The 18,459-nt window shown below is 46.5% G+C and overlaps 1 protein-coding gene across 1 annotated transcript in view; it reads right to left on the reverse strand.

Moving 5' to 3' along the window:
- The window catches only part of CCDC38 (coiled-coil domain containing 38), an 87,696-nt gene that overhangs the window by 12,848 nt on the left and 56,389 nt on the right, over positions 1-18,459 (reverse strand). Inside the window, exons 9-10 of the mRNA XM_040413412.1 lie at positions 8,787-8,989; positions 7,511-7,604 (exon numbers count right to left, since the gene is read on the reverse strand). Coding sequence (XP_040269346.1) covers positions 7,511-7,604; positions 8,787-8,989 — 297 coding nt within the window. The remainder of the gene's footprint in view (positions 1-7,510; positions 7,605-8,786; positions 8,990-18,459) is intronic.

Here is an 18,459-nt window from a genome sequence, read left to right on the forward strand (position 1 = left end):
TTTTGTATAGCTTCACGCCATACCTCGCCCGCTTTGTGGGAATGTATTGGCGGAAACTGAGTCTCCCCTTGAACGCAACGAGAGACTCATCAACCGCGACCTCCCTTCCAGGTACGTAGGCCTGCTGAAATGTGGCCCCAAAGTGATCGATGACCGGCCGTATCTTATACAGCCGGTCATAGGCAGGATCACTTCGGGGGGGACATGCTGCATTATCGGAATAATGCAGACATTTCCGGATGGCCTCAAACCGGGAGCGTGTCATGGCCGTACTGTACAGTGGGGTCTGGTAGAGTATGTCTCCACTCCAGTATTGCCTGACACTGGGTTTTTGCACTAGACCCATATGCAGCACGAGGCCCCAAAATGTCCTCATCTCGGCTGCACTGACTGGCGTCCAGCCACCGGGTCTAGCCAAAAATGAGGGGGATGCGGGGGGGCAAGTGGCAGGGGGGGTCTGGGGTTTGAAAGCTGAAACAAAAAAGTTTAGAATAAATGTTATTTTATTTTTCTTCTAACTTTTCCCTTCTATCCCTGCCTAAAGGTGCCTCTCCCTCACTGACCCTAACCTACCTGGGTGGCGATGGGTGCAGGAGGGTGATGGATGGCAATTAGGGGGGACTCAGGAGCTGGTGCTGGACGATGCTGCCGGGTGCTCGTGCAGAACAGGAAGAGGAGGGGAGAGAGGAGCGCAGGAAGTTTGAATCTCGCGCCTCTCTCCCCTGCACCAATCAGCACCCTGGACAGCAGCAATCAGCACCAGGGCCAGCACCGCCTCTTCAAATCTTCGGACTGTTATTGGTGGTGTATAATCACGCCACCGATCGCAGTCTTTTTTCGGTTCATCGGAGACCCGAATGGACCGGAAACGCGGTTTTCTGCGATCGGCGATACGGGGGGGTCAAATGACCCCCCCCTGGCGTTGTTACAGGATGCCGGCTGAATGATTTCAGCCGGCATCCCGTTCCGATTAATCCCCGTAGCGCCGGCATTGCGATTTAAAGCCATGACGTACCGGTACGTCATGTGTCCTTAAGGGCTCGGGAAACATGCCGTACCGGTACGTCATGTGTCCTTAAGGGGTTAAAGGGAACCTGTCACCGGGATTTTGTGTATAGAGCCGAGGACATGGGTTGCTAGATGGCCGCTAGCACATCCGCAATATCCAGTCCCCATAGCTCTGTCTGCTTTTATTGTGTAAAAAACCCGATTTGATACATATGCAAATTAACCTGAGATGAGTCCTGTATGTGAGATGTGAGGGACAGGACTCATCTCAGGTTAATTTGCATATGTATCAAATCATTTTTTTACACAATAAAAGCACAAAGAGCTATGGGGACTGGGTATTGCGGATGTGCTAGTGGTCATCTAGCAACCCATGTCCTCAGCTCTATACACAAAATCCTGGTGACAGGTTCCCTTTAGGCCTCATGCACACGAACGTTTTTTTTCACGGTCCGCAAAAACAGGGTCCGTAGGTCCGTGATCCGTGACCGTTTTTTCGTCCGTGGGTCTTCCTTGATTTTTGGCGGATCCACGGACATGAAAAAAAAGTCATTTTGGTGTCCGCCTGGCCGTGCGGAGCCAAACGGATCCGTCCTGAATTACAATGCAAGTCAATGGGGACGGATCCGTTTGACGTTGACACAATATGGTGCCATTTCAAACGGATCCGTCCCCATTGACTTTCAATGTAAAGTCCGGAGTCCCTTTTATACCATCAGATCGGAGTTTTCTCCAATCCGATGGTATATTTTAACTTGAAGCGTCCCCATCACCATGGGAACGCCTCTATGTTAGAATATACTGTCGGATATGAGTTAGATCGTGAAACCTCATTTCCGACAGTATATTCTAACACAGAGGCGTTCCCATGGTGATGGGGACGCTTCTAGTTAGAATATACTACAAACTGTGTACATGACTGCCCCCTGCTGCCTAGCAGCATCCGATCTCTTACAGGGGGCCGTGATCAGCACAATTAACCCCTCAGGTGCCGCACCTGAAGGGGTTAATTGTACTATCATATCCCCCTGTAAGAGATCAGGGCTGCCAGGCAGCAGGGGGCAGACCCCCCCCCCTCCCCAGTTTGAATATCATTGGGGGCCGGGGCGGCCCCCCCCCCCCCTTCCTCCATTGTAATAAATCGTTGGTGGCACAGTGTGCGCCCCCCCCTTCCTCCCTCTATTGTAATAATTCGTTGGTGGCACAGTGTGCCCCCCCCCGCCTCCCCCCCCCTTCCTCCCTCTATTGTAATAATTCGTTGGTGGCACAGTGTGCGCCCCCCCCCCCCCCCCCTTCCTCCCTCTATTGTAATAAATCGTTGGTGGCAATCATTGGCCCCCCTCCCTCTATAGCATTTTCAACATTGGTGGCCAGTGTGCGGCCACCCATCTTGCGCCCCCCCCCCCCCCCCCCGATCATTGGTGGCAGCGGGTTACTAGCAATAGTACAAGATTCATACTTACCTGGGAGCTGTGATGTTCGTGTCCGGCCGGGAGCTCCTCCTACTGGTAAGTGACGGTTCATTTAGCAATGCGCCGCACAGACCTGTCACTGTCACTTACCAGTAGGTGGAGCTCCCGGCCGGACACGAACATCGCAGCAGCAGGTAAGTATTAATCTTCTACTATTGTACTATTGCTAAGTAACCATGGCAACGAGGACTGTAGTAGCGTCCTGGTTGCCATGGTTACCGATCGGAGCCCCAGCGAATAAACTGGGACTCCGATCGGAACTCCGCTGCCACCAATGATGATGGGGGGGAGGGGGGGGGGAGATGGGAGGCTGCACACTGGCCACCAACGTTGTTAATGCTATAGAGGGGGGGGGGGCAATGGGGGGCGCACACTGTGCCACCAACGATTTATTACAATAGAGGGAGGAAGGGGGGGGGGGGCGCACACTGTGCCACCAACGAATTATTACAATAGAGGGAGGGGGGGGGGCCGCACTGGCCACCAATGATATTCAAACTGGGGAGGGGGGGGGGGAGGGTCTGCCCCCTGCTGCCTGGCAGCCCTGATCTCTTACAGGGGGATATGATAGTACAATTAACCCTTTCAGGTGCCGCACCTGAAGGGGTTAATTGTGCTGATCAAGGCCCCCTGTAAGAGATCGGGTGCTGCCAGGCAGCAGGGGGCAGTCTTGTACACAGTTTGTAGTGTATTCTAACTAGAAGCGTCCCCATCACCATGGGAACGCTTCTGTGTTAGAATATACTGTCGGTTCTGAGTTTTCACGAAGTGAAAACTCAGCTTTGAAAAAGCTTTTATGCAGACGGATCTTCGGATCCGTCTGTATAAAAACTAAACTACGGCCACGGATCACGGACACGGATGCCAATCTTGTGTGCATCCGTGTTCTTTCACGGACCCATTGACTTGAATGGGTCCGTGAACCGTTGGCCGTGAAAAAAATAGGACAGGTCATATTTTTTTCACGGCCAGGAAACACGGATCACGGATGCGGCTGCAAAACGGTGCATTTTCCGATTTTTCCACGGACCCATTGAAAGTCAATGGGTCCGCGAAAAAAAACGGAAAACGGCACAACGGCCACGGGTGCACACAACGGTCGTGTGCATGAGGCCTAAAGGCCTCATTTTCACGGATGTGTGCTATCTGCATTTTCCACATCATTTTAATGTGTTCAGACATGCACTACTTTAATGGGTGTGTTTGGTCCACATCATGGACCAATGTAAAGTCTATGAGTCTGTAAAAAAACACTGACACAACACGGATGGCATCTGTGTTATGTCAGTGGTGTTTCACAGACTATTGGCAGGAGATGGTTTGGAAATAAATTTTTCAGCCTAGCAGTGCACGTGGAATACGCATGACATATGGCAAAACACAGACACGGGGACCAAACATGGATCCTTCACAGATGTCAAACAGACATGGGAATGTGAACGAGGCCTAAAAGTGTTATCCCACGAATGTGATTCCTTTATGTCGGTGGTCAGAAGCTCATCAAGCCCCTGAATCTCCCAGGATGAATTCCAATTAGTTGTTAACCCCTTCCTCTTCTGCATACAAAATAGCCCATACATCCTCTCCCAGAAACACATACAGTTGCAAGAAAAAGTATGTGAACCCTTTGGAATGATATGGATTTCTGCACAAATTGGTCATAAAATGTGATCTGATCTTCATCTAAGTCACAACAATAGACAATCACAGTCTGGTTTTTATTGAACACACCATGTAAACATTCACAATGCAGGTGGAAAAAGGATGTGAACCCTTGGATTTAATAACTGGTTGAACCTCCTTTGGCAGCAATAACTTCAACCAAACGTTTCCTGTAGTTGCAGATCAGACGTGCACAATGGTCAGGAGTAATTCTTGACCATTTCTCTTTACAGAACTGTTTCAGTTCAGCAATATTCTTGGGATGTCTGGTGTGAATCGCTTTCTTGAGGTCATACCACAGCATCTCAATCGGGTTGAGGTCAGGACTGACTGGGCCACTCCAGAAGGCGTATTTTCTTCTGTTTAAGCCATTCTGTTGTTTATTTACTTCTATGCTTTGGGTCGTTGTCCTGTTGCAACACCCATCTTCTGTTGAGCTTCAGCTGGTGGACAGATGGCCTTAAGTTCTCCTGCAAAATGTACAGGCCCTGATGCAGCAAAGCAGCCCCAAACCATGATGCCCCCACCACCATACTTCACAGTTGGGATGAGGTTTTGATGTTGGTGTGCTGTGCCTCTTTTTCTCCACACATAGTGTTGTGTGTTTCTTCCAAACAACTCAACTTTGTTTTCATCTGTCCACAGAATATTTTGCCAGTACTGCTGTGGAACATCCCGGTGCTCTTGTGCAAACTGTAAACGTGCAGCAATGTTTTTTTTTGGACATTAGTGGCTTCCTCTGTGGTATCCTCCCATGAAATCCATTCTTGCTTAGTGTTTTACGTATCGTAGATTCGCTAACAGGCAGTGGCGTAGGGATCGCCATAGCAACCATAGCAGTGGCTATGGGGCCCTACGCCACTGGGGGCCCGTCCGGACCGCATTCAGTTTTTTTTTTTTTTTTTTATTAACACACACAGACACTACACACAGGCAGCGGCGTAACTACCGGGGAAGCAGCTGCTTCGGGGCCAGGCTGTGTGACAGTTTATTTTCAAGTTAGTTAAATATCGATTCTTGTCTTAATGTTCAGGGCCCCTTCACAGCAGCAGTCTTAATGTTCAGGCCCCCTCGCTAATGTGATCTAATCTTACTGTATTCTAAAGTCTCCTGATGTGTCTGGGATTCGAACCAAAGCATTTACCCTCACAGCCATAAAGGAGGCATTGCAACTGATTGAAAAAATATGAGACTTCTACTGTTATAGCTGGCTAAGTGTACATCTATACACATGACAGCTGCCCCAACACACCCAGCCTTGCTATATCTCTATATGACAGCTGTCCCAGCACACTCAGCTCTGCTATGTCTCTATATATGAGCAGCTGTCATGTGTATAGATGTACACTTAGCCAGCTATAACAGTAGAAGTCTCATATTTTTTCAGTCAGCAGCAAGGCATCTCTTATGGTCTTGTGGTTAGGTGCTTTGCCTCTGATACAGAAGGTCGTGGGTTCGAATCCCAGCAGAAACTTTTCTGAAATACAAGCACTGACTCCATCTATGGACATACAGGGCGGGACACAGGAAGAGGCTGCATCGCATCGCGGACATGGAGGTAGAAGTAGAAGTGTTTATTTTATTTTTTTAATACCCGACTGTTACTGTCATGGGGGGAGCGGGGGCACTTGATACTGGCACATGGGGGGAGGGGGGTTGGCACCTGATACTGGCACCTGATACTGGCACATGGGGGGGGGAGGGAGGCACCTGATACTGTGGATGGCACTGTTTAGGGGAGGGGGATCTGTGGATGGCACTGTTTAGGGGAGGGTATCTGTGGATGGCACTGTTTAGGGGAGGGGATCTGTGGATGGCACTGTTTAGGGGAGGGGGGATCTGTTGATGGCACTGTTTAGGGGAGAGGGATCTGTGGATGGCACTATTTAGGGGAGGGGGATCTGTTGATGGCACTATTTAGGGGAGGGGGATCTGTGGATGGCACAGGGGGGGGCCCATCATTTTTTTTTTGCTATGGGGCCCATGCATTTCTAGCTACGCCCCTGCTAACAGGGATGTTAGCATATGCCAGAGACTTTTGTAAGTCTTTAGCTGACACTCTAGGATTCTTCTTCACCTCATTGAGCAGTCTGCGCTGTGCTCTTGCAGTCATCTTTACAGGATGGCCACTCCTAGGGAGAGTAGCAGCAGTGCTGAACTTTCTCCATTTATAGACAATTTGTCTTACCGTGGACTGATGAACAGCAAGGCTTTTGGAGATACTTTTATAACCCTTTCCAGCTTTATGCAAGTCAACAATTCTTAATCGTAGGTCTTCTGATAGCTCTTTTGTGTGAGACATCATTCACATCAGGCAATGCTTCTTGTGAAAAGCAAACCCAGAACTGGTGTGTGTTTTTTATAGGGCAGGGCAGCTGTAACCAACACCTCCAATCTCATCTCATTGATTGGACTCCAGTTGGCTGACACCTCACTTCAATTAGCTCTTGGAGATGTCATTAGTCTATGGGTTCACATACTTATTCCACCTGCACTGTGAAAGTTTACATGGTGTGTTCAATAAAAACATGGCAACATTTAATTCTTTGTGTGCTATTAGTTTAAGCAGACTGGGATTGTCTATTGTTGTGACTTAGATGAAGATCAGATCACATTTTATGACCAATTTGTGCAGAAATCCATATCATTTCAAAGGGTTCACATACTTTTTCTTGCAACTGTATGGTAAGTAGTGTCCCCACCATTTCCTTCTCCACTGTCGAGAGAGAGGGTTATATATTTTTATGACTTTTGAAGTAGGGATGAATGAAGGGTGTCTGGACCACCTACTTCTCTTTGAGATCACTATGTCTGCACTGAGGGCTCGCAGGGCGCAGAGAAGCTTCCCATTGATTTAAAAGTGAATCTGTGCTGTAGTTCATATGGTACAAATTTGAAATCCGCATCATGGGAAAAAGAAAGACAGTTCTTCACTAAGTCGGTATGCAGATCTGCAGCCTGTGCAGCTAAAAATCTGTGGCAGAAATGTAAGGGCCAGCCTTGGATTTCTGACGCAGATTTCACGGTAAATACATGTCAGATTTTTCAGGCATGTATTTCCCTTAATGTAAGTTCACATTAATTTTTTTTCAAAAATTTCACTTGCAGAATCTACTGAGAAATTCTGCAACAAAGTACAATGTTAGCAAATGGGTTTTAACAAACCTCACTCACTCAGCGTAAAACGAATTGCAGCGGTTTTCACCACAGATTTCATTGCAGTTCAAGTAATGAATAATGTGTTTTTATTTTTGCCAAATTTGGTGTGGATTTTCATGGAGATTTAGTTCATGAAAACAGTTTTCTGGACAGCTCCTTGACAATTGTGCACAGTCTGCTGTTGTGGGATAGTGTTATTATAAACTTACAGTTCTGCAAGGAGATGCGGTTGCTCTTTCCAGGGATCGCATCATACGCTTTTCTTGTTTTACTAATTCATCCTTTACCTTTTCTTGATGGTTTCTGTAACATATCACAGTGTTTTATTTAATTGAATCTAAACAAAATTTAAGGGATTGTCCAGCCTAGGTACCGACAACCCCAATGACCGGGAACTGAGCGATGGCATGGGCATGGCAGGACTATGGACAGGTGAGTGAGGTTTTCATGGAGCATTTTAGGACCATTAGGATTGTCAGCTCCTCGGCAGAACAACCTGTTTAAGTAGTGAAACGGTTGGTTCATCACTTTTTCTTTTATCAGTTGGGTATTTTACAGATTTTCTTTCTATATATTTATAGACAGGTTTTAAACATTTGGATGTAAATATTTTCATCTGACAGCAACTAGAACACATGCATGCTTGGCTGAGCATGCATGTATATGGGGGCTCAGGAGAGTCGGGGCTGTCTGGTGAGTGAGTGTTCTGCTAGCAACTATCTAAAAAGTATGGGCAGCTTAAAGGGTTTCTACCACTTCGTTTCACATAATTAGCTTTCAGACACTAGCGATCCACTAGTGTCTGCTCTACCGAACCATCCTAATATAATAGCTTTTGGGGCAGCCGTTTCGCTAAAAAAAGAACTTGTATTGATATGCTAATGAGCCTCTAGGTGCTATGGGGGCGTCATTAGCACCTAGAGGCTCGGTCTACCTTCACAAACTGCCGCCGCCCAGCGCGTCCCTCCAGCCCGCCCATCTCCTCCGGAATGCGATCCTCCCTGTGAGCGTATGTATTCTGCGCATGCGCAGTGAATGTCTGACCGCTTCCCTGCACAGACATCTCCACTGCGCCTGTTCGTCGGAGCACTATGACGTCACCGTCAGTGGAGATGTCTGAGCAGGGAAGCGGTCGGACATTCACTGCGCATGCGCAGAATACATACGCTCACAGGGAGGATCGCATTCCGGAGGAGATGGGCGGGCTGGAGGGACGCGCTGGGCGGCGGCAGTTTGTGAAGGTAGACGGAGCCTCTAGGTGCTAATGACGCCCCCATAGCACCTAGAGGCTCATTAGCATATCAATAAAAGTTCTTTTTTTAGCGAAACGGCTGCCCCAAAACCTATCATATTTGGATTGTTTGGGAGAGCAGACACTAGCGGATCGCTAGTGTCTGAAAGCTAATTATGTGAAACGAAGTGGTAGAACTAGAAACCCTTTAAGGTTAGAAATGTTCATGGAATGGTCACGATTACTATATTTACCTCATCCTTCTTTCCCTTTGCTTTGCTTTTTGTGCAGCTGCAACCATTTCCTTTGGAAGTGACTCTAATGCGTCTTGCAATTCTCCAAGTCGATTTTCAATGCTTGATAACATTTGCACAGTGTCTATTGCTGCCTGGACCTCACCTATACAACTTGTGTATACATCTGTAATTTTTTTCTTTAGTGTAGCTAAAATGTTATCCTGTGGTAAGAAATATATGCAATACTTAGAAAGCTAAATCTCACAACTTTTATTATTTCTTAGGCCTCATTCAGACGGCCGTATGGTGACTGCAAAAATGCAGATCCGTTTTTTTGCGGACAATTCAGCATGTCTGTAAAAAAAACGGATAGCATTCAGTATTTTTGCTGGCCCATAGACTTCAATGGGGCCATGTCCTGATTTTCACGGACAAGTATAGGACATGTTTCATTTGTTTTGCGGAACCGTGGTATAGAAAAGGGCCCCATAGAAGTGAATGGGTCAGCATCTAATCCGCAAAAAAACGGATCCGCATTTTTGCGGATAGCATACGGCCGTCTGAATGAGCCCTTAGGCAACTCACAACTTGTATTATTTACAAATGGTCCATAAGACCAATAACGCCTATGTTCCATGTGCTACTTTCTGCTTGTTAAAATGTAACATTCATTAAATCCATATTATAAGTATCTACTGACTAGCGATATGCCACCCATGTGAATGACGTCAGCATCAGAGGGTTTAAGAAGCCGTTCCCGCCCCTTTCAAACATACTCTTCCCAAATCCCCTGAGGACGCCAGATCAGCTGGCGAAACGTCGGGGAGCAGTGTTTGAGTTATTATTTTTAGACAGTAGTTGCACATAGATATGTGAGAAACTGCTCATAAGATACAGTATCTAAGAAACGACTTATAAGAAAATGAACATAGGGCAGGGATGGAATATGAGTGAACCTACATTAGCGCGCTGGAAAGGGTCACCATATCCCTTAGCTAGTTAATTCACACTGTGACCCAAACAGTGGCTGATAGTAGATACAAAGAAACTATGTGAGACAGCTGGTACTTTTAAATATTTTTTATTTAGTCAGTAGATACTTTTTTAAAGGGGTTTTCTGACACTTTCTAGCTGCTGACCTATAGGTCATCAGTATCTGATCAGTGTTGGGGGTCCAACACCTGGTACCCCCACCAATCAGCTGTTTGAGAAGGCACAGCCTCCTCACAGCTCACGATCACAGCGCTGTACCTTTTATCGCAGTTCAGCCTCATTCACTTGAGCTGAGCTGCGCCGAGGCATGTGACCGATGAACGTGAAGTCAGTGTCCTAGGATAAGCTGAGAGAAGGCCGCAGCTCTCACAGGAGCTTTGTTGCCTCCTCAAACAGCTGATCGGTGGGGGTCCCAGGTATAGGACTCTCACCTATCAGATACTGATGACCTATCCTCTGGATAGATCATCAGTTAAAATGTGTTGAAAAACCCCTTCATTTAAAATTTCCCCTTTGCCTATGACAGCAGCCCGGGAGAGACCGCCTCCTCAGGACAGGAAACGGGAACCAGAACCGCTTTAAAAGAGGGTCCACTCCCTCTACCCCCAGTTCTGCTTCCTGGGAATCGGAACCTCTAAAGAGCTGAAGAGGAGCTAAGGGAGCCCCGACTAGTTTATAGTATTGGGATGTTATCCCAGGCGGCTTAAGCCTCCTTTAGGAGCCTGCAAGAGACTGGGCCTCTTTCTCCTACCCCACTCCGTCTCCTTGGTCCAGGAAGGTTTCTTTCAGGCAGCCATTGCTAAAGAGTGTAAAAAAAACTGATAGGAAGTTTTTTTATTCTTTCCTCTGTAAAACATAAATATCCTTTTGATGAAGAAGTGTCTGCCTCTTGGGATAGGGCTCCAAAACTTGATGCCCCGGTAGCTAAGATGTCTAAAAAAAGCTGTGCTTCCTTTTGAGGATATGGGTTCTCTTAAAGACCCGATGGACAGAAGGGCAGAAATTTATTTTAAAAAGAATTGGAAAGCCTTGGTGGCGGCCTTTAAACCTGCTATTGCCGCCACTTCTGTTGCTAGATCCCTAAAAGTGTGGATAGGGGAGCTGGAGGCTCACATAAAAGGGGGTACCCCTAGGGAACAGTTAATATCCTCTTTCCCTACTATATATAATGCTCTGGATTTCCTGGCCGGTGCTTCCGCTGACTCATTAAGGTTATCTGCCAGAGCTTCAGCCTTATCTAACTCTGCTTGTATAGCTATTTGGTTAAAAAGCTTGAATGGGGATGCTATTTCTAAAGCTAAGCTTTGCACCATTCAGTGTCAAGGTGAATACTTATTTGGGACGATCCTTGATGATTTACTAGAACAGGCCTCTGATAGAAAAAAGCGCTTTCCCTCCACCAGTCAGCAGCTCCCTAGGAGAGCCTTCCGTCCCAGGTTTAATAGAGAAGGTTTCAGAGGGAAAGGGCTAGACAGTTTGCAGCAGCAGCTAAGAAGTCTAAGGGGTTTCTTTTTTTCGGATCAGATGTCTCAAAAAAGCAACCCCAATGACGCCAGGCCTCCAGTGGGGGATCGTCTGTCTCTGTTTTCAGGTCAGTGGCAGAAGATCTCCAACAGCCCGTGGAGAGGGGTTAAGGTTTCAAAGGTTGCCTGTAGAAAAATTTATGATAACAGATTATCGGTCAGACCCCCCAAGACAGTCGGCCATCATCTCAGAAGTTTTTTCCCTATTAGAGAAAAAAGTGTTGGTGGAAGTTCCAAGGCAGGAGGTGACAAGAAGTTTTCACTCGACCCTTTTTCTTGTCAAAAAACCGAACGGTTAATTTCGAACAATAATAAATTTAAAATGTCTGAATCGTTATCTGGTGTACGAGAAATTTCGGATGGAATCCATCAGGTCGGCATTGGACAATCTCTTTCCAGACTGTTATATGGCTACAGTAGATCTGAGGGATGCGTATTATCATATCCCTATCCATCCCAGTCACCAGAGATTTTTGAGAGTAGCAGTTCAGCTAGAGAAGGAGATCCTACTTGTTCAGTTTCAGGCCCTTCCCTTTGGACTATCTCAGGCCCGAGGGTTTTCACAAAGATCATTGCAGAGATGATGGCTCACATGAGGGAGAAGGACATAGTTATTATACCCTATCTAGACGATTTTCTTCTTGTCGCCCCGGTCAAGTCACATCCTGAGGGAACAAATTGCCTGGTTAAGGGAAGTTCTGGACAGACTGGAATGGGATATAAACCTTGACAAAGGGCACTTGACAAAGCGCGATAGCAAAACGGACGTTGGGCCGTTCCCTTGTACCCGGGTAGGTATTATGGATATGCAAATCACAGCTCTCAGCCATATCGGTTGGACTCTGTGGCTCCTGTGAGTTCTTGCAGATGTTCCTAGTGACACGTAGGTTATGGATGCCTGTTGGTACCGCTTTACTTCCATGATTATGGGCGTGTGGCATTACACCATCAAGGTTGCTGAGCTGTATTATTGATTTGTACTTAGACCTGTGGTTGGAGGGATCTCTTTCTTACATCCTTGCACTTCTCAATATATGTTTTTAGTATTTATACAATTGTCTTGATGTGTTTTTATCAATAAAGCTTCTTGTTCAGCATATCGTGTGGTGTTGAGTACATTTATAGGAGTTCATGGCATTTTTCCATACGTGATATTTTTGGTTTGAGTTATATATCGGAGTTAACTGTATCTCCCTAAAACCGCTAGGAGAGTTAGTGGGATCGCTGCACTTTCCATTGACCAGCCTTACTTGAGGATCTTGGAGGATCGGGTGGTGATTTATACTGATCCTTCTTTTTTTACCCAAGGTCTCACTCTCTTCCCGTTTTCACCGTTCCCAGGAGATAGTTTTACCCTCCTTCTGTGCTTCTCTAAAAAATGAGAGGGAATAAGAATTTCATTGTTTAGATGTTAGGAGGTGTATAATTCAATATCTACAGGTCACTCAGCCTTGGAGGTCCTCCTCCTGTCTGTTGGTTTTATTCCAAGGTGTGAAGAAGGGCTCTGCTGCTTCTTCTCAGACCATTGCTAGGTGGATTAGACAGGCTATTTACTTGGCGTACTCTTCCAAGTGGGTTGTTCCTCCCTCGGGGTTCGGCGCTCACTCTACTAGATCAGTCTCCACTTCTTGGGCAGAGAGGGCCTCCGCTTCTATAGAGCAGATTTGTAGGGCTGCCACCTGGAGTTCCCCACATACATTTTTCAGACGCTATAGACTTCAGCTGCCTTCTATTAAGGGCCTTGCTTTTGGCCGTAAGGTGCTCCAAGCTGTTGTCCCGCCCTAGATTATTCTCGCCTAATCTCCAGGGGTGCTGTCATAGGCGAAGGGGAAAAATTAGATTAAATTTAGGGTCCATTCACATGTCCGTGGTGTATTGCGGATCCGCAATTCACCGGGCCGCACATGGCCGGCACTAAATAGCAGCTGCGGACAAGAATAGGCCATGCTCTATTTTTTTGCGGAGCTGCGGACCGGAAGTTCGGGGCCGCGCTCCGGAAATGCGGATGCCGAGAGCACATAGTGTGCTCTCCGCATCTATTCTGTCCCTATAGAGAAAGAATGGGTCCGCACAATTGCGGAACGGATGCGGACCACACTTGCGGATGTGTGAATGGAGCCTTACCGGTAATCGGTTTTCTTTGAGCCTATGGCCACCCTCTAGCACACGACCGTATGGCTTTTTCAGTATTTTGCGGTTCATTTTTCACGGATCCAGTTCTGGTCCGTTTTTTGTTCCGTTTTTCCGTATGGCATATACAGTATACAGTAATAACATAGAAAAAGTTGGGCTGGGCATAAAATTTTCAATAGATGGTTCCGCAAAAACGGAATGGATACGGAAGACATACGGATGCATTTCCATATGTGTCCCTTTTTTTTGCGGACCCATTGACTTGAATAGAGCTACGGAACGTGATTTGCGGGCAATAATAGGACATGTTCTATCTTTCAATGGAACGGAAACGTGTGCAAGAGGCCTAATATTTATAATTAAAAAAAGAAAAAAAAAGAAAGGGATGTAGAAATGATTAGATTTAGGCTACATGCAGACAAACGTTGTTTGTTTCCGTGTCCGTTCCGTTTTTTTTTGCGGATAGGATGCGGACCCATTCATTTCAATATGTCCGCAAAAAATGCGTGTGCTGTCTGCATCAGTATGTCCGTTCCATAGCCCCTCAAAAAAAATAGAACATGTCCTATTCTTTTCCGTTTTAGACATTGTTACAATGGATCTGCAAAAAGAAAACTGATGGCATACGGATGGCATCAGTTTTTTTGCGAATCCGCAATTTGCGGACCGCAAAACAGATACAGTTGTGTGCATGTAGCCTTATTGAAATGTTATGTTCGTTAGTTCTTGGAAAAGGACTGGGGTAGAGGGGGTGGACCCTCTTTTAAAGTGGTTCTGGTTCCTGTCTTCCTATCCTGAGGAGGAGGAGGCAGTCTCTCCAGGGTGCTGTCATAGGCTAAAGAGAAACGATTACCGGCAAGTGTAATCTAATTTTTCTGCAGCACACTCTCAAACCCACAGATTTTTTTTCCCATCATTGGGAAATTGTGCTTTCTAAACCCCTCTCACATGAATTATACTTTTTGTTCTGCAGCGAAAATCTACACTCCTCATTTCCATAGTTACGACCACCCTGCAATCCAGAAGCGGTGGCTGTGCTTGTGCGCTATAGGAAAAAGCACCAGGCGGTGTGTCCCCCCTTGGTCTCGGCCACTAGAGAGGCCAACACTTTTTCCTATAGTCTGCAAGCACAGCCACAGCTGATGGTGGTCGTAACCATAGAAACGAGCAGTGCATAATGTGATGGGAAAATGAATCACGCCTGCGAAGGAAGAAATATGGATAATAAGTAAGTGGCATTAGTAAGTGCCTTGCATTAACATTCTCTACATAATAAATTCCACTAGCTGAAGTGACACAACCCCTTTAACCCCTTAAGGACTGGGCTCATTTTCACCTTGAGGACCAGGCCATTTTTTTTTAAATCTGACCAGTGTCACTTTATGCATTAATAACTCTAGGATGCTTTTACCTATCATACTGATTCCGAGATTGTTTTTTTCGTGACATATTCTAATTTATGTTAGTGGTAAATTTTCGCCAATACTTACCTAATTTCTTTGTGAAAAATTCCAAAATTTCATAAAATTTTTGAAACTCTCTGCTTGTAAGAAAAATGGACATGCCAAATAAATTATATATTGATTTTGCATATTCAATATGTCTACTTTATGTTGACATCATAAAGTTGACATGTTTTTACTTTTTGAAGACGCTTCAAAGTTGAGCTGCAATTTTAACATTTTTCATGAAAATTTCAAAATCAGATTTTTTTCAGGGACCATTTCAGTTTTGAAGCGAATTTGAGGGTCTTTATGTTAGAAATCCCCCATAAATGACCCCATTATGAAAACTGCACCCCTCAAAGTATTCAAAATGACATTCAGAAAGTTTGTTAACCCTTTAAGTGTTTAACAGGAATAGCTGCAAAGTGGAGAAGAATATTCAAAATCTCCTTTTTTTACACTAACAAATAAATTAAAATGGGGGAAGGGGATTATAAATTTTGTACTCCATGGAAGTGTGGTACTCCCTGAAGCAACCGTCAATGCAGAGGCCCGGATGATCGGGGCACGTGTCTCATTGAGTGGTGGCGTCCTTCCGTATCCCCCTCCTATTACACACTCTGCTCTTTTTTTGGGACCGTCCCTTCTCTCCAGTATGGGGGACCACACCTGGAAAGTGTTGGCCAGGTACTCCGGCCTGCTCTTTCCCAGTCAGAAAAAATCAGGGCCTTGAGGCAGTCTCCGCCCGGCAGTATGTTATGATAAACAAAAGAGCCCTTGCCCTGCGCGATTTAGCACAGGGCAAGGGAGAGCATCGGAGCATGAGATGCTAGCCTCAGGGGGGCTGCCTGGGTGAAATTAAGGGTATGTCCAGGTTCAGCTCTGAAGGAGTTTTCCCACGATACAAACAGCTTTCTTCTATTGGATGTGAGTTAACCAGCACAACTAAGGGTGCCTTCACACATGGCAGATTTTGTTACAGAAAACCATGTGCTTACTGCCAAAACGACCCCATTTAGATTTAGGCTGGGTTCACACCTGAGCGTATTCGATAAGCGCTTTTTACAGGCGTTTTTATCGGGCGTTTGTATCAGGCGTTTTTAATGGGCAGAAACAAGCAAACGCCCATTTAGGCGCGTTCCCGCTGAAGCTCCTGTACTTCTTGGGGCGTAGGGCGTTTTACAGCGCGTTCGTACGCGCTGTAAAATGCTCAGGTGAGAACCATGCCCATAGGGAAACATTTGTTTTTGCCTGTTGAGCGTTTTGCAGCGCGTAGGAATACGCTGTAAAACGCTCAGGTGTGAACCTAGCCTAATGGAACTGATTTTGAGTTGCAGAAATTTTTTCAACAAAATCTGCCACATGTGAGGAAACCCTAAGGCCCCTTTCACACGAGCGAGTATTCCGCGCGGATGCGATGCGTGAGGTGAACGCATTGCACCCGCACTGAATACCGACCCATTCATTTATATGGAGCTGTGCACATGAGCGGTGATTTTCACGCATCACTTGTGCGTTGCGTGAAAATCGCAGCATGGTCTATATTCTGCGTTTTTCACGCAACGCAGGCCCATAGAAGTGAATGGGGTTGCGTGAAAATCGCAAGCATCCGCAAGCAAGTGCGGATGCGGTGCGATTTTCACGCACGGTTGCTAGGAGACGATCGGGATGGAGATCCGATCATTATTATTTTCCCTTATAACATGGTTATAAGGGAAAATAATAGCATTCTGAATACAGAATGCATAGTAAAACAGCGCTGGAGGGGTTAAAAAAAAGAAAAAGAAAAAAATTAACTCACCTTAGTCCACTTGATCGCGTAGCCCGGCATCTCCTTCTGTCTCCTTTGTTGAATAGGACCTGTGATGAGCATTAAATACAGGAACAGGACCTTTGATGACGTCACTCCGGTCATCACATGGTACGTCACATGATCTTTTACCATGGTGATGGATCATGTGATGACCGGGTGTCACGGCTGGTGGTGGGGGAAACCCCCAGCCGTGCGGTGCCAGGAGATGGTAGGGTTACCACTTGGCCAAACAACACAGAATTAGGGAGCAGGTCACCTCCTGTTACGTCCCTAACTCTGACCCTGTCTCCTACCTGCATGGGCCGACCTTGATGGTAGGAGGGCCCATACTCAGGAACCTCGGATCCCTGCTGACCCTCCGCAGATCCCTGACCTAGGAGCTGGGTGAGACGACCTACTCCTCCTTGGCACGGAGGAGCAGGAGTCTTAATGGCCAAGCAACAAGGGGAAACAGTAAACACCTTATGGCAGTGACAGGCAAACGCAATCAACACAACACTCACCTGTCACAGAGCAACACAACCAGGAACCCATGTGCAGGTGCTGTTAGTTCAGGACACCAACAATGACAGCACACACAGACATCACACAGGGACCCGGACCATAAGCTGCAATGATACAGAAACCCCACACACACCTAGATAACACCGTGTAACAAAGGTTTTATGACCAGAAGGGAGGACTCACATATAAGGGGAAGTGCACACAAACTAAGAAACACACAAACACACTCACCTGTTACCGCCAGCAACGGCATGCGTGGCAAAAATGTTCTGGGGAACAGCCAGCAGGCCGAGACCCTGCCACCACATGCACACAACAACAACGTTGCCGCGGACAACCGCAGGTAAAGGAAGGTGTCTCCGTGCATACAACACATGACCTAGTGCACCACAAACAGACAAAGGGAGTGCACATAAAACACGTTGCCAAGGGCAACCGCACGCATGCTTGTTATCCGCGGCAACCGCACCTGAGGCAAACCACCAAGTGCCCCCAGCTGCGGTTGACACAACACCAAAACCACGGGTAACTGCATGCGGCTCCCAAGGAGTCACGACCATGACCAAGGGTCGTGACACCGGGTGACGTCATCAAAGGTCCTGTTCCTGTATTTAATGCTCACCACAGGTCCTATTCAACAAAGGAGACAGAAGGAGATGCCGGCATCGCGATTAAGTGGACTAAGGTGAGTTAAATTATTATTTATTTATTTTTTAACCCCTCCAGCGCTGTTTTACTAAGCATTCTGTATTCAGAATGCTATTATTTTCCCTTGTAACCATGTTATAAGGGAAAATAATACAATCTACAGAACACCGATCCCAAGCCCGAACTTCTGTGAAGAAGTTCGGGTTTGGGTACCAAACATGTGCGATTTTTCTCACGCGAGTGCAAAACGCATTACAATGTTTTGCACTCGCGCAGAAAAATCGCGGGTGTTCCCATAACGCACCCGCACATTTTCCTGCAACACCCGTGTGAAAGAGGCCTAAAAGTGGATCAAAAAAGGCGAAGGCAAAGTGTAGTACTATTCATCGCTGGACCCTATTGACAAAAAGGAATCCATCAAGGATCTGGCCAGCGCAATGGGGATGTTGCCACTACTCCTAGATACTCTGTTCTCCTTCCTCTGGCCATGCCCTCATCATCCAGGCAGGATGATGTCAACATTGCCTGGCCCTGTCAATCAACATGAGGGTGCGGCCAGAGGCTCATTTGCATAAAATGAAAGTTCATTCGAAAACAGAGGCACCTAGAAAAAAGGGACAAAGACTGTTAGC

Source organism: Bufo bufo, chromosome 1, assembly GCF_905171765.1.
Source record: "Bufo bufo chromosome 1, aBufBuf1.1, whole genome shotgun sequence".
Classification (NCBI taxonomy): domain Eukaryota; kingdom Metazoa; phylum Chordata; class Amphibia; order Anura; family Bufonidae; genus Bufo; species Bufo bufo.